Source organism: Leucoraja erinacea, chromosome 6 (genome assembly GCF_028641065.1).
Source record: "Leucoraja erinacea ecotype New England chromosome 6, Leri_hhj_1, whole genome shotgun sequence".
Taxonomy (NCBI): Eukaryota; Metazoa; Chordata; class Chondrichthyes; order Rajiformes; family Rajidae; genus Leucoraja; species Leucoraja erinaceus.
The window spans coordinates 44,622,247-44,644,601 of NC_073382.1; the positions used below are offsets into that span (position 1 = coordinate 44,622,247).

Genomic DNA, 22,355 nt, shown 5'->3' on the forward strand with positions numbered 1-22,355 from the left:
ATTACCAAACATTTAATATCAAAAATTGATATTAAAGCAGATATTGTATCAAGTTGTGAGATTTTAAAGATAATCTTAAAAGTGAGATCAAAAGGAGTAGAGGGCTGAGAGAAAGGAAATGTCATAGCCTTATATCACAGCAGCTGAAGATATAGGTAGAACTATTGAAATATTTAATCAGAGCATGTAAAATAGGGAGAAAAGATTGTATTTTAGTGCTGCTAATAATAAGGAACTGCAGATGTTGGTTTATACCAATGATAGACACAACATGCTAGAGTAACCCAGTAGGTTAAGCAGCATCTCTGGAGAAAATGGATAGGTGACATTCAGGGTTGTTTAGTTTAGAGGTTGATGGGTACTGACATGGTGGTTCAAGGAGTTTGTTTCCATGCTACATAACTCTATCGTTGGAGGACTCCAGGAATTGGGAGGTAATAATCAAAAACAAAGATGAAAAATATAAAACTGAGGCTTTGTAATCCAGGATTTAGCAAAGGAGTGATGGGTAAAGAGGTAATGACATCAGTGATATATACACAGGCAGCAGAGTTTTAAACAATCAGCTAAAGAGAAAAACAAAATTACCCAATAATCAATCAAAAGAACTACCTCTTTAGCACAAACAATAAATGAAATAGATCACCTGTATTTAAGTTGCAGAAGTATTCTTTCTGGTGTTAGGCACCTGCCACCGAACTGTTTGGGGAATGCAACCTCCATTGCAGCAAGCTTCCATACTAACCACCTATAATGGTTATAGGCCCAAACTTCATCGATTAGGCTGGAATCTACACCAGGAGTATCTAAAAGAGCTCTGGAAAAACAACCACTCATATTACTGATAAAATGCAGCACATCAAACATGGGTTTTCTATACATTAACATGCATACAAGGCTGACCTCCTCCAAGAAACTGAAAGGAGAAACTTAGAACATGTTGAAACAAAGATGCTGCTTAATACACCAAAAAGGACACAAAGTGCTGGAGTAACAGCATGTCAGACAGCTTCTCTAGATGCTGCCTGATCTCCAAGTAGCTCCAGCACTTTGTGTACTAAGAACCCGTTTCCTGTTAGTGGAGAATCCTGAACTACTTTCAGAATAGAAGGTTAACCATTTAGGAATGAAATTTTGAGAAACCTGTCTGAGGTCTGTGGCAAATCTTTACTCAAGGAGACTCCTCCACTAACTATAATCCAAGATCTAATTTCTTGAGAATATTGACAATTGTGGAGTCTCAGATTTGCTGGCATGCTTTCCCCTTATCTGATAAGGGAGATAAAGCTGCAAATTTGGGAGAGATATTCCTCTTCAGCAAGTTTAAAAAATTGCAGCAGGGATACCTGATCCTCAAGGAACTTTGCTGCTGGTATAAGGCCTTTTTAATTTCTTGTTGGGCTAGGCCTGTGGAATGTGATGGGATGGTTTCAGTGTGCCTTGCATTGGGCTCTGACTGCCTTTCTGGCATGACATTTTTCTCATTCTTGTTTAGGCCCATGGATGATCTTAACAGCATCAAATAATCTACACATACCAAGTCATGGACTTACTATGATTCCTTCTGCATCACTTGTTCTTTACTTTGTTATGGTTTTACTTTGAACCTTGGTATTCAGTTTCCCACAACAGTTTATATTTCCCTTCCTTGGGACAGTTTTCAGTTCAACAATACTTCTTGCATCTCTGACATCTTATCTTATCTATCTATCTATCTATCTATATCTATCTATCTATCTATCTATATATCTATAAAACTCTGTGCCTGACGACTGGCTGCCTTTCTGCCTTTTGATTCGTGCCCAATACTCGCAGATGTCCAATCGGAATGGCCGATGCTCGCAGATGTCCAATCGGAATGGATCCTTTTACTTTCTTCCTTTGATTCACTGCCACGCCGAATCCAGACGCTCAATCTCCCACATCTTTTCCATTTCGATGGAGATTTCGCTTTTCTTTCTAAGTATTCGCTCCTCATTACATTTCGTCGCCTTTAAGTACACGTTTTTAATCAAATCCTTCTCCCCCCCCCACTCATTCATTTTGTCGCCTCCTGCTGGCCAGCGACCATAACGGCTGCTGGCGCCCGCATTTCAACCTCAAGAGACGCCATTTAATTTGGCGTGTCAAGGACGGCTTCAGTTTGAGGACCACGTCTCCCGTGGGGGCTGCGGGTAGGGAACGGCTGCGTTGGGGGAGCAGACCCAACGGGTCTGCCATTGGTCTAGTAAATATTAAAACTCTGGTGTTGTTGTCGGGTTCTAATTCGCAAATATCCGTTTTAGGCGTTTGTGAATCTCCTCCTCCAAAATTTCTCCTCACCCCCTCTCTCCCCCTCTCCCCATCTACCCCCGACTCCCCCTTCACCCTCGCCGCTCTCCTCCTCTCCCCCCATCCTCATCCTCCTCTCTCTCCCTTCCCCCTTCCCACGACTCTCCCTCCCCACTCTCCCCTCCTGCTCCCTCCCTCTCCCCTATCCTAACTATGTTGAGGGGACGGGACCCAGTGGCCTCCCCTCCCTCCCCTCTCCCCACCCAGTCTCCCCCTACCCCCCTCTCACCCTCTCTCCCCCTGTGTGCGAGGGGGGTGGTTAGTGTGCGTGTGAAGCCGCAGTAACCCCCCCCCCACTGCAAACGCGTGTTGGGGAAACAGACCCAACAGGTCTGTACTTGGTCTAGTAACTATTAAAACTGTCGTTGGTTTGTTCGTTTGTAACGGGTTCTATTTCGGGAAAATCCGTTTAAGATGTTTGTGAATTTACTCCTCCACCCTTTGCTGTAACGGAGAAATTTTTACATATTCCTGTAGAACATTTGGTTATTAATTTCCCTGCTTTTATAGTAAAAAACATCAAAACATTTTAAAATCAAGCTGCTGCATGAGAGAGCCATCTCGCAGATGTACAATCACAATGGATCTCATGTACCTATGATATGACATCACAATGGGACAGGGTTGGGAGATTGGAACCTTCACGTGGTCTGGCGTGCACAATCAAATATGATCAAATAGAGCAAGTTGTCCTACCCCCCTCCCTCTCTACCCCTTCCCTCTCCCCCCTATCCTCCCCCCCCTCCCTCTCTACCCCTATCCTCCCCCCTCTCCACCCCTATCCTCCCCCCTCTCCACCCCCCCCTCCTCCCCTTCCTCTCTCTCTCTCCCCCTCCACCTCTTCTCTCCCCCCTCCACGTCCCTTCCTCCCCCTCACTCCCCCCTCCTCTCACCGCTACTCCCTCCCTCCCCCCTCTACTCTCTCTCCCTTCTACTCTCTCTCTCTCTCCCCCTCTCTCTCCTCCTCCCCCTCCCCCCCCCTGCCCCTCCCCTCCTCCTTCTCTCTCCCCACTTCTCTTTCCCACCGTCTCTCTCCTCCCCCTCCTCTCTCTCCTTCCACTCCTCCCTCCTTCTCCTCTCCCCTCCAATCTCTCTTCACCCCCCTCACCTACCACCCTCTCCTCTCTACCCTCCTCCACCTCTTATTCGCCTCCCCCTCTCCACCCTCCCCTATCCTCCCCCTCCCCACCTCCTCTTCTCTCCCCCTCCACCTCTCTCCCTCCTTTTCCCTCTCCCCCTCCCTCACTCACCCCCTCTCTCCTCCTCCCTCTACTCTCTCCCCTCTAATCTCTCTCTCCCCCTCCCTTCCACCCCCTGCCTTTCCCCCACTCCCCCTTCTCTCTCTCCCCATTCTCTCTCCCCCCTCCCACTCTTCCCCCCCCCCCCCTCCTCTCTCTCTCCACCTCTCCCCTCTTTCCCCCTCCACTCTCTCTCTCCACCTCTCCCCCCTCTCATCTCACCTCCCCTCTCTCTCCCCCTCTCCTCACCTCCTTTCTGTCCTATACTCTCTTCCCCCCCCCTCTCTCCCTCCCCTCTCCCTACTCCCCCCCCCCCCCCCCCCCCCGTGTATGTGTGGAGTGGTTAGTGTGCATGTGATAGGAAGTGGGGAATAGATGAATCTTATTTACATATCCCTCTCTCTCTCCCTCCCTTCTCTCTCCATCCCCTTCCCCTCCCCCCACCCCCCTCTATCCCCTCACCCACCCCACTCTGCCCACCTCCCCCCTCTACTTCCCGCTTCCCCTGTCCCCCTTCCCGCTCTCCTCCCCTCCCCATCCCCCCTCTCCCCATCTCCTCCCTCTCTCCCTCCTCCACTCCCTCCCCCCTCCTCCCCACCACCCCCCTCCCCTCCCCACCAACCCCCCCTCCCCTCCTCCAACCCCCTCCCCTCTACCCCCTTTCCCCCCCTCCTCATCTCTACCCCTCCTTCTCCCCACATCCTCTCTCCCCTCTACTCTTTCCCCCTCCTCCCCTCCCCCCTCTATCTCCCCCATTTCCCCCTCCTCTCCCACTCCCCCCCCCGTTTGTATGGCAGGTGGTTAGTGTGCGTGTGAAGCCGCAGCACCCCCCCCCCCCCCCCCCCCCTCCCCGTGAGTTGAGGGAACGGGACCCAGCGGTCTCCCCTCGCCCACCCCATCTCCCCCTACCCCCCTCTCACCCCCCCTACCCCCCCCCCCGCCCCCATGTGTGTGGGGGTGGTTAGTGTGCGTGTGAAGCCGCAGCACCCCCCCCCCCCCACCGCGCGTTGGGGGGGGAACAGACCCAGTGGGTCTGCACTTGGTCTAGTTCTCATTAAATTCATAGCAGGGTTTCCTGACCAAAAAGCCAAATATCTTTTTGTCCTCTACTTTTCCCCTCCTTATCCCACCAGAAGGTGAAAAAGGAAACGTATTTTACTGTCTTTGATAATATATTCTTGAGATGTTGACTCTCAATGAAATGTTTTTAATTTTGTTCATTTCAATTTTAAAAGCTTTTCACAGCACACTGGAGTGCAAATGCATATAGCAGGTAACCCCTGAGGTGAAGTTAAATTCGAGCCGACCAATCATGATATACACAATTTAATTCCCAATACAGAAATAAATGACCAACCATGATATATATTCTAACCTGTAAAATTCAGATTTTCCTGCCATCCCGTTGTCATCTGGAATAAGACACCCCCCATCTGCAAGCGGCAGGCCATTGCTAGCATTTAATAGCTCCTCAGAGAAAAATTCTTGAATGTTGATCTGGAACGACTCTGCATTTTCTGCTTGTACACAGAGAGTACTTCTGCTGACTCCATAACTGTACAACTGAGAAAATAAATGTTTTTGAATTGTAAAACATGGAGTAGATAAGGCCATAAAATAATTAATCTCAGTGTAGGACATGATAATCTGTGTTGGGTCCTTTGTTGTTTGTCATGTACATCAATGATCTGGATGAAGGTGTGGTAAATTGGATTAGTAAGTATGCAGATGATACCAAGATAGGGGGTGTTGTGGATAATGAAGAGGATTTCCAAAGTCTACAGAGTGATTTAGGCCATTTGGAAAAATGGGCTGAAAGATGGCAGATGGAGTTTAATGCTGATAAATGTGAGGTGCTACACCTTGGCAGGACAAATCAAAATAGGACGTACATGGTAAATGGTAGGGAATTGAAGAATACGGTTGAACAGAGGGATCTGGGTATAACCGTGCATAGTTCCTTGAAGGTGGAATCTCATATAGATAGGGTGGTAAAGAAAGCTTTTGGTATGCTAGCCTTTATAAATCAGAGCATTGAGTATAGAAGCTGGGATGTAATGTTAAAATTGTACAAGGCATTGGTGAGACCAAATCTGGAGTATGGTGTACAATTTTGGTCGCCAAATTATAGGAAGGATGTCAACAAAATAGAGAGAGTACAAAGGAGATTTACTAGAATGTTGCCTGGGTTTCAACAACTAAGTTACAGAGATAGGTTGAATAAGTTAGGTCTTTATTCTCTGGAGCGCAGAAGGTTAAGGGGGGACCTGATAGAGGTCTTTAAAATGATGAGAGGGGTAGACAGAGTTGATGTGGACAAGCTTTTCCCTTTGAGAATAGGGAAGATTCAAACAAGAGGACATGACTTCAGAATTAAGGGACAGAAGTTTAGGGGTAATATGAGGGGGAACTTCTTTACGCAGAGAGTGGTGGCGGTGTGGAATGAGCTCCCAGTGGAAGTGGTGGAGGCAGGTTCATTGGTATCATTTAAAAATAAATTGGATAGGCATATGGATGAGAAGGGAATGGAGGGTTATGGTACGAGTGCAGGCAGGTGGGACTAAGGGGAAAAAAATTTGTTCGGCATGGACTTGTAGGGCCGAGATGGCCTGTTTCCGTGCTGTAATTGTTATATGGTTATATGGTTATAAAATGCCTGAGGTCTATGCAGAGCTTGGTGCCTACCCAGCCATGCCCAATACTCATCAGATGGGGTGAGTCAGTAACTTATACTCAGAAAATGTTCAGATAGACACTAGGTCACATCTAGAATGATCCAGCCCCTCATTTTTGTCAGTTCAAAGTGGTGTAGCATCAGTAAGAAAAATGTAGTAAATTAATGTGTTTTTCATCAAAAAAAATCAATGACCAGAAACACTGCTCACACATAAATTACAGTAAAACATTGTTAATCCAGCAGGTTCAGGACTCTGGTGGTTCCAGTCCAGAAGGTTTTACCACGTTGTTATTCCTATTGATACCCCAACACACTTTTAATACCGTTTGTTTTAGATGTTGTACAACAAAGGTATAGATTTCCCAGTGAACTCTGTGAGACTAGAAGCAGCAATGAAATTGGGGTTCTTGTGAAGCCAGAGAGTTAATTGGAGTTAGACAGATGCTGAACCATCGGGGTTTCTGAGTGGTCAGACAGCAGATTATTGGAGTTTTACTGTGATAACTTGGATACAGTATAATCCTTGAAGCAACAACTATTTGAAGAATTTAGCCATACAAGATAGCAGAGTCAAATAATGCAAATTCAAATTGCTACTAAACCAAGTGACAGATGTACTTCAATTAAATTGATGGCTTGGACAGTGCTAACATTCCTTGGTGTTAAAAGAACAATATTTTAAACGATGCTCAAAAGCTTTCTGTAAATTGTTGCCTTTTTTGAAGCATTTGAATTTAATTTAGAAGGAAAATCAAACTGCAAATATAGTCTACCTTTTCTTCTGTAAAATATCTTGGAGCTTTTCCTTCAACTGCTGTATGCAGAGAGAGTTTTGAAGTGCAGTTTTTAGATCTGTACAAGCTGCCTGGTTGTGGATGAATAGTTTGTTTTTTCTTCTTCATTAATCTCATTTCCTGCAGGTTCCTTGCGAAATGCCATGTTTGAACAATCCTTGAAAATTCTACAAACAAAAAACTCAACATGAAGAGGTACGTCAGGTAGCTCTGCAGAGTGGATGCAGGAAGGATATTTCCCTTAGCCGAGGAGTGGGAAAATAGCAGTCACAATCTCAAAATAAGAGGTCAGCCATTTAGGGCTGCAATAAGGAAAAACTATTTGATTCAGGGAAAGGCATACTTTTGTAATTCTCATCAGTGGGTGACTCTTCTCCCTTATCTCAGTCTTTTGTCTCCATTTCATCTCTGTCCACCCATCTGCCCAGCAACTATCCTCATGTGTATCCTTGTTGGCTTTGTCCCGCTCCCACCTCTCTTTCCAGCTTTCTCTCCTCTACAACTGCAAGTCTGAAGTTGTGTCCGACCCAAAGTATCGCCTGTCTATATTCTCCAGAGATGCTGTTTGACTTGCTGAGTTACTCCAGCACTTTTGTGTTTTTTACCATCTGTTTAAGTCTTACTAGACCAAGTGCATGCTCCCCCAATGGTGTGATCCCCCAACCCAATATTCCACCATGCACCCGTCTCCTCCAACGGAACTGAACCCGTTCCCAAATGTAAGATTCCAGCACTTCCCTGCCTCCCTCAGCAGTGGATTGAGAAATAAAACTCCAATTGCACCTCCCCTGCCTGCTGCAGCAGTTCCAATTGCAATACCAATTGGCCCTCCCCCTCCTGTTGAAGCACTTGCTGTGATATCCCATTGAGGTGAAAAGTTCAGTGTTCCTGTCTTGCAACTTTGTTTTGAAGTGTGTTGGAAGCTGATAGGAAGGAGCAGCGAATCAAAAGGCAGAAAGGCAGCCGGACGCCAGGCGGCAGCCATAGTTTTAATATATAATAGATTATGATTGCATTAGTCTTTGACTTACAAATATGCCTCCCAAAAAAACACAACAGAAGGGCCCTTGGTCTTGATACCCAATTAAAACTAATGGTGACTAAAATAGAGCACAATTTAAATGCAAAACAACTGCAGATGCTGAAAATCTAAAAGGCAAGGGTAAACAGAAGCCAAATGTAGTAAGTTACTCCAGCATTTTTACCATCTGTTGATACAATAATAGTCTTGTAATTAAAGGTAAGGAAGCAACTAGTGAAACGCATTATACCAAATAAAAATCCACATTTAGTGTGTACTTTTACCATTCATTTCCATCCTCTTCATGAGTAAAGCAAAATTGACTCTACCAGGCCAACTTAAATACAAGTCCTCTTCCTTCTAATTGTGGTGAAATCGAGATTCAGGCCACATGTAATTTATATTATTTATTTACCTGGAGCTCAGAACAGGTAGTTCTAGTTTTCTCTTCCCTACGATCTTCAAGATTTAAAAACAATCTTGCTAATGTCCAAGCAACACATCTCATTTACTTTGATTCTAGGATCATGACCACTCATCAACATTCTCAATGTAATTAAACCAACAAAACGAAAAGAGGGAAAATAAGAGTTAGCAATTTAAAAGCATGTAAACAATATTAATACCTTCATCGCTGGCTTTACATTCATCTGAAGTACCAGATATTGACTGGATTTTATCTTCACTTGCGGCTATTGTATCACCTTTCAATGGACAACCATCTTTGATAGGTCCACTGCGGTTATTGGCTTCAGTACTATATTCACTTTCAGTTTGCACTGGAGAAATGACCGCCTCCGTATTCAATTGCTTTTCCATTTGATTATAATTTGGACCAGTTTTAAATGGAGGTAAGAATGTTTTTCCTGACTTTGGTGTACTCTGTCTGCTTTTCTTTAGCTGCCTGTGACCACCAGAGTCACTGTGGAATGGAGGTTTGAACACTGCCACTTGTCTTTTCGTTTGCTTAATGTCATGATGATATAGATCTTGTCGAACTGAATTTTCATGGACAGGGATTGTAACATTCGGCGAAATCATTTGCTGATGAGTACTGCTTGAAAGACTGTCAAAATAAAAATATACGGCATTTTACGTAACAAACAATGCAATTATAATATTTTCTTACAACTATTATTTTATATTCTTTGAAGATTTTGTTTTAGTTTAGTTTAGATACAGCGTGGAAACAGGCCCTTCAGCCCACCGGGTTCGCGCCGACCAGCACATTAACACTATTCTACACCCATTAGGGACAATTTTTACATTTACCAACGCCAATTAACTTACAATTAACCTGAAAAAAAAAGGAAATCACGATGAACAGTTCAACATGTAAACTGAAACCCAAGGTTATGTTGCAAACCCAATTTCTATCCCATTTAAAAAAAATGTTTAGTTGAATCTTATTTCCAAAATATGCTGCTGAAATTACCTTTTGTCCTTTGATGGAGCAGAAGTCACAGGCTTCAGTGGGATATTGTACATGAATTTCCTTCGGTCACAAAATGGTCCTAAAAGAAACTACAACTTCAATTTCCATCCTTCAATTGTTAAAAAATTTCAATGTTTTCTAACTTAGACCTTTCAGCAAGGCCAATTCCTTGTATGTGAATACTTGGCCAATAAACTTACTTATTTATTTATTCAAACCTCTGATAATTGAATACATTTAAATCAGCTCTCATCTCAACTATCCAAATGAAAACGGATTTACATTCATCTGGTTCCTTTCAAAACCATGGTGCCAATTTATTTTCCTTCCTCACCATTCCCTCAGAATTAAGGATCACTTGCTTTCATTCCAGCTCCAAAGGCGCTGATGTGACATCTGCATTCTCTGCCACTGTATGCTCCACAATCTCCCCCGGTGTGCCCCCATTTTGCCCATTGTGCCGCCCTCTACACCCCCCCCCCCCCCCCCCCCCCCCATTCTTATCCGTCTCTCTGACTTTACATTTCACTCATCTTCTCTCCTTATCTAATACAATTTTGTCTCCTTTTCCCCTCTAGCCTTTGTCCACCCATCTGCCATTCAACCCCCTCCCCCCTCACCTGTAGCCACCTATCACTTGCCAGGCTTTGTCCCACCTCCATCTCTCCTTTTTCAGCTTCCCCCCCCACTAGTACAATTTCTGAAGTGTTTCAATCCAAAAGGCCACCTGTTCATTCACACACATGCTGTTTGGGTTCCTCCAGCACTTTGTGTTTTACAAGTGATATACCTGATCTGTTATCCTCCAACCCACTTGCATGTTTTGCAGACTTTCTGCTTGCTTCTCTACCTCGCTTTTAAAAAAATCATCAACAAATATGGATATGTTTCACTGTCTTTTCATAGTCAGAATCTTACAATGTGGAAACAGGCTCTTCAGTCCAACTTGCCCGCACCGGTCAATACAACCAATCTCCAACAGTCCCACCTGCCTGTGTTTGACCCATATAGAAACATAGAACATAGAAATTAGGTGCAGGAGTAGAGGCCATTCGGCCCTTCGAGCCTGCACCGCCATTCAATATGATCATGGCTGATCATCCAACTCAGTATCCCGTACCTGCCTTCTCTCCATACCCCCTGATCCCCTTAGCCACAAGGGCCACATCTAACTCCCTCTTAAATATAGCCAATGAACTGGCCTCAACTACCCTCTGTGGCAGAGAGTTCCAGAGATTCACCACTCTCTGTGTGTGAAAAAGGTTTTTCTCATCTCGGTTTTAAAAGATTTCCCCCTTACCCTTAAGCTGTGACCCCTTCTCCTGGACTTCCCCAACATCGGGAACAATCTTCCTGCATCTAGCCTGTCCAACCCCTTAAGAATTAAAAAAATGTAAGTTTCTATAAGATCCCCTCTCAATCTCCTAAATTCTAGAGAGTATAAACCAAGTCTATCCAGTCTTTCTTCATAAGGCAGTCCTGACATCCCAGGAATCAGTCTGGTGAACCGTCTCTGCACTCCCTCTATGGCAACAATGTCCTTCCTCAGATTTGGAGACCAAAACTGCATGCAATACTCCAGGTGTGGTCTCACCAAGACCCTGTACAACTGCAGCAGAACCTCCCTGCTCCTATACTCAAATCCTTTTGCAATGAAAGCTTACATACCATTCGCTTTCTTTACTGCCTGCTGCACCTGCATGCCTACCTTCAATGACTGGTGTACCATGACACCCAGGTCTCGCTGCATCTCCCCCTTTCCCAATCGGCCACCATTTAGATAATAGTCTGCTTTCCCGTTTTTGCCACCAAAATGGATAACCTCACATTTATCCACATAATACTGCATCTGCCAAACATTTGCCCACTCACCCAGCCTATCCAAGTCACCTTGCAGTCTCCTAGCATCCTCCTCACAGCTAACACTGCCCCCCAGCTTAGTGTCATCTGCAAACTTGGAGATATTGCCTTCAATTCCCTCATCCAGATCATTAATATATATTGTAAATAGCTGGGGTCCCAGCACTGAGCCTTGCGGTACCCCACTAGTCACTGCCTGCCATTGTGAAAAGGACCCGTTTACTCCTACTCTTTGCTTCCTGTTTGCCAGACAGTTCTCTATCCACATCAATACTGAACCCCCAATGCCGTGTGCTTTTAGTTTGTATACTAATCTCTTATGTGGGAGCTTGTCAAAAGCCTTCTGGAATTCCAGATACACCACATCCACTGGTTCTCCCCTATCCACGCTACTAGTTACATCCTCGAAAAATTCTATAAGATTCGTCAGACATGATTTACCTTTCGTAAATCCATGCTGACTTTGTCCAATGATTTCACCACTTTCCAAATGTGCTGCTATCCCATCTTTAATAACTGACTCTAGCAGTTTCCCCACTACCGATGTTAGACTAACTGGTCTGTAATTCCCCATTTTTCTCTCTCCCTCCCTTAAAAAGTGGGGTTACGTTTGCTACCCGCCAATCTTCAGGAACTACTCCAGAATCTAAAGAGTTTTGAAAGATTATTACTAACGCATCCACTATTTCTGGAGCTACTTCCTTAAGTACTCTGGGATGCAGCCTATCTGGCCCTGGGGATTTATCGGCCTTTAATCCATTCAATTTACCCAACACCACTTCCCGGCTAACCTGAATTTCACTCAATTCCTCCAACTCCTTTGACCCGCGGTCCCCTGCTATTTCCGGTAAATTATTTACGTCTTCCTTAGTGAAGACGGAACCAAAGTAGTTATTCAATTGGTCCGCCATATCCTTGTTCCCCATGATCAACTCACCTGTTTCTGACTGCAAGGGACCTATATTTATTTTAACTAATCTCTTTCTTTTCACATATCTATAAAAGCTTTTGCAGTCAGTTTTTATGTTCCCTGCCAGTTTTCTTTCATAATCTATTTTTCCTTTCCTAATTAAGCCCTTTGTCCTCCTCTGCTGGTCTTTGAATTTCTCCCAATCCTCCGGTTTGCTGCTTTTTCTGGCTAATTTGTACGCATCATCCTTCGCTTTGATACTATCCCTGATTTCCCTTGTTATCCACGGATGTACTACCTTCCCTGATTTATTCTTTTGCCAAACTGGGATGAACAATTTTTGTAGTTCATCCATGCAGTCTTTAAATGCCTTCCATTGCATATCCACCGTCAACCCTTTTAGAATTAATTGCCAGTCAATCTTGGCCAATTCACGTCTCATACCCTCAAAGTTACCTTTCTTTAAGTTCAGAACCATTGTTTCTGAATTAACAATGTCATTCTCCATCCTAATGAAGAACTCAACCATATTATGGTCACTCTTGCCCAAGGGGGCATGTACAACAAGCTTGCTAACTAACCCTTCCTCATTACTCAATACCCAGTCTAAAATAGCCTGCTCTCTCGTTGGTTCCTCTACATGTTGATTTAGATAACTATCCCGCATACATTCCAAGAAATCCTCTTCCTCAGCACCCCTGCCAATTTGATTCACCCAATCTATATGTAGATTGAAGTCACCCATTATAACTGTTTTGCCTTTGTCGCACGCATTTCTAATTTCCTGTTTGATACCATCTCCAACTTCACTACTACTGTTAGGTGGCCTGTACACAACACCCACCAGCGTTTTCTGCCCCTTAGTGTTTCGCAGCTCTACCCATACCGATTCCACATCCTCCAAACTAACGTCCTTCCTTTCCATTGCATTAATCCCCTCTCTAATCAGTAACGCTACCCCACCTCCCTTTCCTTTCTCTCTATCCCTCCTGAATATTGAATATCCCTGGATGTTCAGCTCCCAGCCTTGGTCACCCTGGAGCCATGTCTCCGTGATCCCAACTATATCATAGTCATTAATAGCTATCTGCACATTCAACTCATCCACCTTATTACGAATGTTCCTTGCATTGAGACACAAAGCATTCAGGCTTGTTTTTACAACACTCTTACCCCTTATACAATTATGTTGAAAAGTGGCCCTTTTTGATTTTTGCCCTGGTTTTGTCTGCCTGCCACTTTTACTTTTCACCTTGCTACCTATTTCTTCTACCCTCATTTTACACCCCTCGGTCTCTACGCTCACACATTTAAGAAACCCTTTCCCTTTAACTCCATCCTCCACTATCCCATTCGACACCCCACCCCCCTTATTCAGTTTAAAGCCACCCGTGTAGCAGTGGCAAACCTGCCTGCCAGAATGCTGGTTCCACACCTGTTAAGGTGCAATCCGTCCCTTTTGTACAGTTCCCCCTTACCCCAAAACAGATCCCAGTGATCTAAGAATCTAAATCCCTGCCCCGTGCACCAGTTCCTCAGCCACACATTCAGGTCCCGTATCTCCCTGTTCCTGCTCTCGCCAGCACGGGGAACTGGAAGCAAACCGGAGATAACAACCCTGGAGGTCCTGCTTTTCAACATTTTTCCGAGCTCTCTAAAGTCACGCTGCAGAATATTCATCCCCTTTTTTCCGACATCGTTTGTGCCGACATGCACTACCACTTCCGGATGTTCACCTTCGCCCTTGAGGATTTTCTGCACTCTGTCCATGACATCCTGGATCCTGGCACCGGGAAGGCAGCACACCATCCTCGCATCCCGTCTGTTGCCGCAGAAACCCCTGTCCGTACCTCTCACGATGGAGTCTCCCACTACAATGGCCTTGCCTGCCTTAGGCCTTTTTGGTTTTGGCTCAAAATATCCCTCTAAACCTGTCCTATCCACGGACCTGTCTAAAATTTTCTGTAATGTTGCGAAAATACCTGCCTCAACGACCTCCTCTGGCAGCTCGTTCCATACAACCACTACCCTTTGTGTGAAAAAGTTACCCCTCAGTTCCTATTAAATCTCTCCCCTCTCACCTTAAACCTATGTCCTCTGGTTCTTAATTCCCCTACTATGGGCAAGAAACTCGATTCTGGACATGTGAATGAGGTTTCATTCACTCATTACAACACTCTAGTTTGACAACCTGAAACTCAATTTATTCCTGTATTTCACTTCTGTCCATAACACTACCTCTGCTACATTGACTACATTAACTTGGTGCTACCTCCTGCACCCATATAGAACTCACTGACTTCATCCATTTCACCACTAACTTTCATCCAGCATTCAAATTCACCTGGACCATTTCCGACATCTCCCTACCATTTCTTGACCTCACTATCTCCATCGCAGGTAACAGACTATTGACCGATATCTACTACAAACCCACTGACTCCCATGCTATCTGTACTACAGTTCTTCCCACCCAGCTTCCTGTAAGGACTCTATCGCCTACTCCCAATTCCTCCCTCTGCACCGCATCTGCACCCAGGATGAGGTCTTCCATTTCCAGGGCATCGGAGATGTCCTCATTCTTTAGGAAACAGGGGTTCCCATCTTCAACTATAGATGAGGCTCTCACCAGGGACTCTTCTATATCCTGTAGCTCCGCTCTCACTCCCCATCCCCCCCCCCCCCACTCGTAACAAGGACAGAGTCCCCCTTGTCCTCACCTACCACCCTATCAGCCGTCACATACAACAGATAATCCTCCGACATTTTTGCCACCTCCAACAGGATCCCACCACTGGCCACATCTTCCCATCTCTTTCCCTTTCGGCTTTCAGCAGAGACCGCTCCCTCCGCAAATCCCTGGTCAATTCGTCCCTTCCCACCCAAACCACCCCCCCTCCCTCCCCTGATACTTTCCCTTGCACCCGCAGGAAATGGTATGAACATTGACTTCTCCAATTTCAAGTCCTTGCTTTCTCCCTCCTTCCGCTCCCCTTCCCAGCTCTCCCACAGCCTACTCTCCGCCTCTTCCTTTCTTCTTTCCGCCCCCCTCCCCACCCACCACAATCTGAAGAAGGGTCTCGACCCGAAATGTCACCTATTCCTTTGCTCCATAGATGTTGCCTCATCTGCTGAGTTTCTCCAGCATATTTGTCTGCCTTTGATTTTTCCAGCATCTGTAGTTCTTTCTTAAACATCTGTCCATATATCCACTCTTTACCAAAAGTAAGTAGTACACTAAGCCCTGTAAGCCCTTTATTTTATGGAAACATTTTTATGGACATTTTAAGAAAACAATTAAACTGTTAAAATTGTTCCAAAATTATAGTGGTGCCATTTTGGACTCTAATTATACAAAACTGAGCCTACCTTCGGGGTTACATTTTAAGGGTTTGAAAGTAGATTTGTGGTCACTCTGTAAAGTTCTGTCAAATTCAGATAAAAGCCGTCGTTTTGATGGAGGCTCTCCTGAAATAAAAATAAAGTAGTTTATTAGAAATGACCATGTAAAATTGAATGACTAGTTCTTCTGATCTATGTATTGGAAAGTGCAAAGTATTTTGTGTCTTTATTCTGCCAAATCTTTTGTTAGCAAAGAGGTGTCTTCCAGCATTTTAATGAGAAGTAAACAGTGAGCGGTGGTGAAAATTCAATCTGAATAAGGTGCGTTTAACAAAACTCTAAATTGAGCAAAGGGGGAAACATAGAAGAGCAAAGAATTTCACACTATCAGCTGAAGGCCAAGGATGTAATGTCATGATGAAGTAAAGGAAAGATGCCAGGTTGATAAAACAACAGTGAAAAAATGATTTATGCTGTGCCCTTGGAAATAAATAATCATGGGTTAAATAGAAAAATCACTCATACAAGTATTGTTTGTTGGGTACGTAAAAATTACAGATAACTTTGAAAGTAGCCCACAAAAATATCATATTCTGCATGTCACAAATGTTTGAAGAAGTCTCCCAAACAGGGGTGAAGAAAAGAAATCAGGGAGAAATTTTCAAAAGGGCAATTATAAACAATTAGTTTTGAAAGTTTTACAGTTACAAAAGACAATAGTTTTGAAGTTTTTTTATATTAAGAAAATCAAGTGGATATTAAAGGAATAGCAAAGAACTGTTTTTCAGGAGCTAGCAGAAACACTGAATCCTCTGAAATATTTAAACACTGCAGGCTAGTGGTAATTAATGTTAATCTTTAATTTGAATCAGATTCAGAAGCTTTCCACGACTGCATGTCCATGGTTTACGCTGGAGAATGTAGGTCTCAGTTGATGCATTTTTTGCATCTTTGAAGAAAACAAACATAATTCAACCAAAATTGAGCACAATTTACCTGTTGTGAATTTTACTTCTGAACTCGGTCTCTTCCCAGTTCTTAAATCTGGTCCAATGGTTTGATCTGTGAAAGCGTGGCTGCATCTCAATGCTTTGTTCGGCTTATAATCAAAACCTTCATCATGGTCCATTGTTGCCTTTGAATCTTTCATAGTCCATTTTTCCAAATTTTTTTCTGATATTTCAGGATTTGTGATATAATTATTTTTCAATGCATGGGCAATAGGCACTGAGGCATGGCTTACGTTACAATTTGATTTAATTCTTGCTTCTGTGAGGATATTAGATTTCTCAGTAGAGTGATCCAGCTTATCAGTTTTATTTGAAGCCAATTGTACTCGTGCCATCGTTAGACTGCTTTCTTCTACCGTCACTTCCTTGCCCGTAGCTGTTTGAAATCCTGACATGAGAATACAAGTATTTGAACAAGATGCTGATGAATTTATTTTAGGCCTATTACTTGCAAATTCATTTATTTTCCTTTTGCTTGATTCTACCAGGACAAGATTTTGCACATTTGAAATGCTCTCTGTACTGTTGCCCGATTTTCTGTTCTGTGAATTAACTCTGAACCTTCTTCGTTTTGTTCACCGCCCATAGGAGTGTCAGAGAACAGAGAAGAAGTGGGTAATAGTTGTAACGGCTGAGCTTTTTCAAAAGGTGTAGTTTTTGTACACTTTGGGCTGCTTTCAAATTCTTTTAGCATGCATTTAACTTTCTGAAGAGCATCATCGGAAACTAAAACTGGCTTCCCACTTGCCGTGTTGAAACCAAGGGATGCCTTTGAGATCGAGCTATCCAATTGCCGTTTTTTTTCAGAATGTCTTTTCTCCTTGGATTTCACATCTTTATCAATGATCATCTCCGATGCCTCCTCACTGACTACATCGGAAAACATTTGCTTGCATTTCTTTAGAGATTCTTCTGAAACTTGAACAGGCTTCCCACTAGCTGTGCTGAAGGCAATAGGTCCAGTATTTAAAAAATGTTTAGGGAGCTCAGTCACAGTAACACCATCAGCATAATTACCTTGATTATTATCAAAGGAAGGATTCAAAACTGAAACATTGCTTTCTCCAGGTTTATCCTCTGTAAATTTCTCTTCTGTGTACTTCAAGTTTGCTTCACTTACATTTATACTGCTACCATTTGCAGCACAGTGCGCCAAATATTGTTTGGATGGAAGACAACTATCTTGATTAATCGTTTCTAACCTACATGGAGGATTAGCCACTAGTGCATTGTAATTTAGAGTACTATCTTCACAAGGTGCATTTTTTAATGTTTCGGGTGATATTAAACTCGGTTGAAAGCTAAATCCATTATAATCATCATCGAAGAACAAAGCTCTTCCTTTATCTAAAGCCATATTTGACACACTGATTTGTTTACCACTAGCCATTTGGAAGCTTTTCATTTCTATACCAGTATTCAATTCCTCAAACTCACTACGACTTTGAATGGAAGAATCATGCATCCTGCTGTTATTTTTAGAATTCACATGACTGTGGTTTTTCTTCAAATGTTTCATTTTTCCATTTTTTATAGCCTTCTGAATTAATGTGTTGCTTATATTTGATTCAAGAGATTCTGATGAAATATTATGTTTTGTTTCATTTGAAAGATCCTTCTCAGCAAATAGAGCTGTGGCTTTATCAAGAGAAGCTTTGCAGACAGTAACCATCTTACCATTAGCAGTTTGGAATCCTTTAATTCCAGTCTCAATTGCACCCAAGGATGAATTAATTGCAATTACTTCTTTATTTCTAAATGCAATACAGGATTCATAATTATTCATCTGCGTATCAAGTTGTTGAGATGTACTTCTTGCTGTTCCTGTATCTTTCAAATTTTCTGTGTAGCTATCTTTGGTCTGACGAAAACCTGCTGCTACATTCAGGTCTTTTTTGGAGACGGTGATGTCTTTGCCACTTGCAATGTGGAAACATGTGGTGTCATTACTCCCTTTAGCATTTATTGCTTCTTCTGAAGATTTTGTTAGGCTTACAAAAGTGGTAGACAATAAGTCATCATCTGATACTTCCATCCTGTGGTAGACAATAAGTCATCATCTGATACTTCCATCCTGCTGCCATATTCCACCTTCCCATCGTGTTTTGTACTACTGCAGTCAGAATTATATAGGTTATTTTTATCAGCTCGAGTTGTCATTGTATCAAGTTGCACAACATCTACACTATCAGACTGTTGTACATCTTGCTTAGAGGATAAATACATTGCTTTACCTTCTTCCGATATGGTGACAGCACTGGTCTCATCTTTTCTATCATTATACACAATTGTTCTCTCATTTTGCAAAACATTATCCAAATTAGTTTTGCTGTTTAAATTGAAGTGAGCTGGATGCAGCAGGTATGACTCACTGCTTTTCAAAATCTCGGTATCACTTAATTTAGGTTCACTTATCTTTTTAGACCCAATAACAGAGTAACTCAAAGCATTCATTGAAAGCGCATGATCACTAATTTGATCAATATCATTGCCGATGTCCTTGAAAATATTTTTAGCTCTTTGCAAACTCTCATCAGATAACTTTATTTTACTCCCACTTGCTGTACAAAAACTCACTGCATCTTTCAGAGGTGGAATTACCTTATTATGCATTGTATCTGTATGCATTTTAACAGTGTTAGAGGCAAGTACTGTGGAATCTGTGCACAAATTTGGCACTGTAAATGCTGCTATTCCTTTGTTTTTATTGCGAAAGCCAAGGGAACTAATGGGTTCATTTGGTGTGGTTTGGTCTACTTCTATTGCATTCTGCAGATAGATTGCAGAATTAGTCTGCATTTTTGATAACTCTGCTAGTTGTTGCAAGTTGCGAGGATTACTATTCAGCATCATTGAAGACTCAACGTCGAACCGTGCATCAAAATTGACATCCTGCCACTTATCCGAAACAGCAGAAGGAAGAGTGCAATATAATTGCTTGTTAAGCAGATCGTTATCCTTGTTCACTTCACTGGCAGCAGGCTGTTTTCCAAACGGTGTAAATTCAAATTGGCTATTTGTATCCTCCAAAATACGAAACAATTTGTTCACATCTTCGGTTTGACTAGCTGTCAAAGACGTGTACTGACTCAGCGACTTTTTCTCAAATTCGGTTTCTGAAGTATCAAAAGTGTGCGTTTTTGCAAAGCAAGCTGATGGCTGTTTATCAATTTCTGTGGAAATTTGGGGTTCAGAATATTTTGTTTTAATCTCTGCTTCCGTTGAGAAGACAGGACAATTACCTTTTTGATTCTCAAATATGTTTTTTGAAATGACAAATTCGTGGGCCTGTGCCGAATTTGCTCCTGAATTGTCTTCACATTTTTGCAATAACTTTTCTTGTGAGGTTTGTGTAAGCAAATCTATACGCAGTTCAGTACTTTTAAAATCTCCACCACAAGGTCCACATTTATAAGATTCAGAAACTTCCGATATCAGATTTTTGGTGTTTTCCAAAACTGTGCAAGTTTCATTTATCATCACAGAACTTAATTCAACTCCTGGATTCTCATATTCTAATTCTATTTTATCCGTGATCTCTCCTTTGTACGGTTCAATGTTGTGTGATGGTTGGATTACTTCAGATAGCTCAAACAATTCTGTTTTGGTTTCAGATGCAGAATGGTCTGCTCTTGTTTCAGTGTGTAAGTTCTCTGTTAATTTGGATTTTGCCCCAGTCATTTCATGGCCAGATGAAATGGAGCTGGGCAAGTCGCATGGTGTTCTTTCAACTGTTGTACAAGCATTTTCCTTGTATTCTATTTCATATTCAGGCAATACAGTTGAAAAAACCAAGAATGCATCACTGACAATGTCAGGTTTCAATTTTCTCGCCTTCAAGGTGGATGCCAACACTGCGATTTTTCTATTATGATTGTGAATATTTGTATTATCAGAAAATATTCTCTTTTCATCTCCTGATAAATTATGCAAACCAGATATTTGATCTGTATTTGACAATCCCTTTTTCGTAGTAAGACTTTCCTCTAAGCGTTTCCCTGAACTCGAACAAATCGATAGTATCTCTATATTTGTTTTTTTTTGTTGAAGTTCAGACAGACTACTCTTAGTCTTCAAAGTTCTCTTAGTGTTTTCAGAATTAAGGCAAAGCTGTTCTGTTTTATGCAAAACATGAGAGACACAGGAAGAGTGAGATGAAACTGCCTGAATTACAAGTGAAGTGCAGGCTACTACACTGGTTGATAATTGGGTAGAAACTTGTGCAGTGCAAGTACTATCATGTTGGCGGAGATAATGTGTGTGGTCTTCACATTTTGTTTCACTGCCATTATGTTGGACTGGACTTTGATTTGCATCAGTTAAGGATGTTAGTCCAAATGATCTCCCAGTATTCTGTGTAAGAGTACTTTCTGAAATGTTGGTCTTCTCTGGTTGAACAGAATTAACTGCAGGTGCACAACTCTCCTCCGTACCGACAGTCTGTACATCAACACTATTAGTAGGCACAGTTTTAGATTCCATGGTTAACCTTTTAGCCACTGTGCGACGAGCAGTGGCGAAGATTCTACGTTTCTTGTTGTTATGAGAATGTCTTCTGTGCAACGGTGTCACAAAATTATCCCAACTCCTGTCATTATTAAAAGGACATGATAGTTTATCAACAGTTTCATCTTTAAGATGCTGCAGCAGTGCTATGTCTTGTACTTTGCCATATTTCTCAAAAAGCTGATGGCCATCTTGTAGACTTTCGTTTGCTTCAATGTTGCATTTGTCGCTGGCTTCAACACCGATATCGATGCATGAAACACTTTCTAGCGGGGCACTATCTTCATTTTTCCCACAAGTAACTGAAGGAATGAACAGAAAAACAGACTGAGTATTAAACACTCTCAATGCACAAAAGATTAACAAAATCTATGCAAACCTGTATTTGGCAGAAATACTGACAGTAACTGGGGCACACAGTACACTCTGGTCAAGGACTTCAATGATCACAACTTATAAATGTGTAAGAAATAACTGCAGATGCTGGAAAAATGGAAGGCAGACAAAAATGCTGGAGAAATTCAGCAGGTGAGGCAGCATCTATGGATCAAAGGAATAGGAGGAGACCCTTCTTCGGGGGGGGGCGGGGAGCGGGAGGAAAGGAAGAGGCGGAGACAGTAGGCTGTGGGAGAGCTGGGAAGGGGAGGGGAAGGAGGCAGAAAGCAAGGACTACCTGAAATTGCAGAAGTCAATGCTCATACCGCTGGGGTGTAAACTGCCCAAGCGAAATTCACTCTGGCCATGGAGGAGGCCCAGGACAGAAAGGTCGGATTTGGAATGGGAAGGAGTTGAACTGCTGGGCCACCGGGAGATCAGGTTGGTTAGTGCGAATAGAGCGGAGGTGTTGGGCGAAGTGATCGGCAAGCCTACGCTTGGTCTCACCAATGTAGAACAGCCGACACCTAGAGCAGCGGATGCAATAGATGAGGTTGGAGGAGGTGCAGGTGAACCTCTGCCTCACCTGGAAAGACTGCTTGTGTCCTTGGATGGAGTCAAGAGGGGAGGTAAAGCGACAAGTGCAGCATTTCCTGCGGTTGCAAGGGAAAGTACCAGGGGAGTGGTTTGGGTGGGAAGAAACTAATTGACCAGGGAATAACGGGAGTGGACTCTGCGGAAAGAGGAGATGGGAAGATGTGACTAGTGGTGGGATCCCGTTGGAGGTTACAAAAATGTCAGAGGATTATCTGTTGTATGGGACAGCTGGTGAGGTGGAAGGTGAGGACAAGGGGGA

The 22,355-nt window shown here is 43.0% G+C and overlaps 1 protein-coding gene across 1 annotated transcript in view; it reads right to left on the reverse strand.

Annotated features, from left to right (window-relative positions):
- Positions 1-22,355, reverse strand: part of brca2 (BRCA2 DNA repair associated) — a 71,126-nt gene that overhangs the window by 31,121 nt on the left and 17,650 nt on the right. Inside the window, 9 exon segments of the mRNA XM_055636859.1 lie at positions 647-817; positions 4,945-5,132; positions 7,020-7,207; positions 8,688-9,127; positions 9,497-9,575; positions 15,636-15,734; positions 16,605-17,157; positions 17,160-18,657; positions 18,696-21,426. Coding sequence (XP_055492834.1) covers positions 647-817; positions 4,945-5,132; positions 7,020-7,207; positions 8,688-9,127; positions 9,497-9,575; positions 15,636-15,734; positions 16,605-17,157; positions 17,160-18,657; positions 18,696-21,426 — 5,947 coding nt within the window.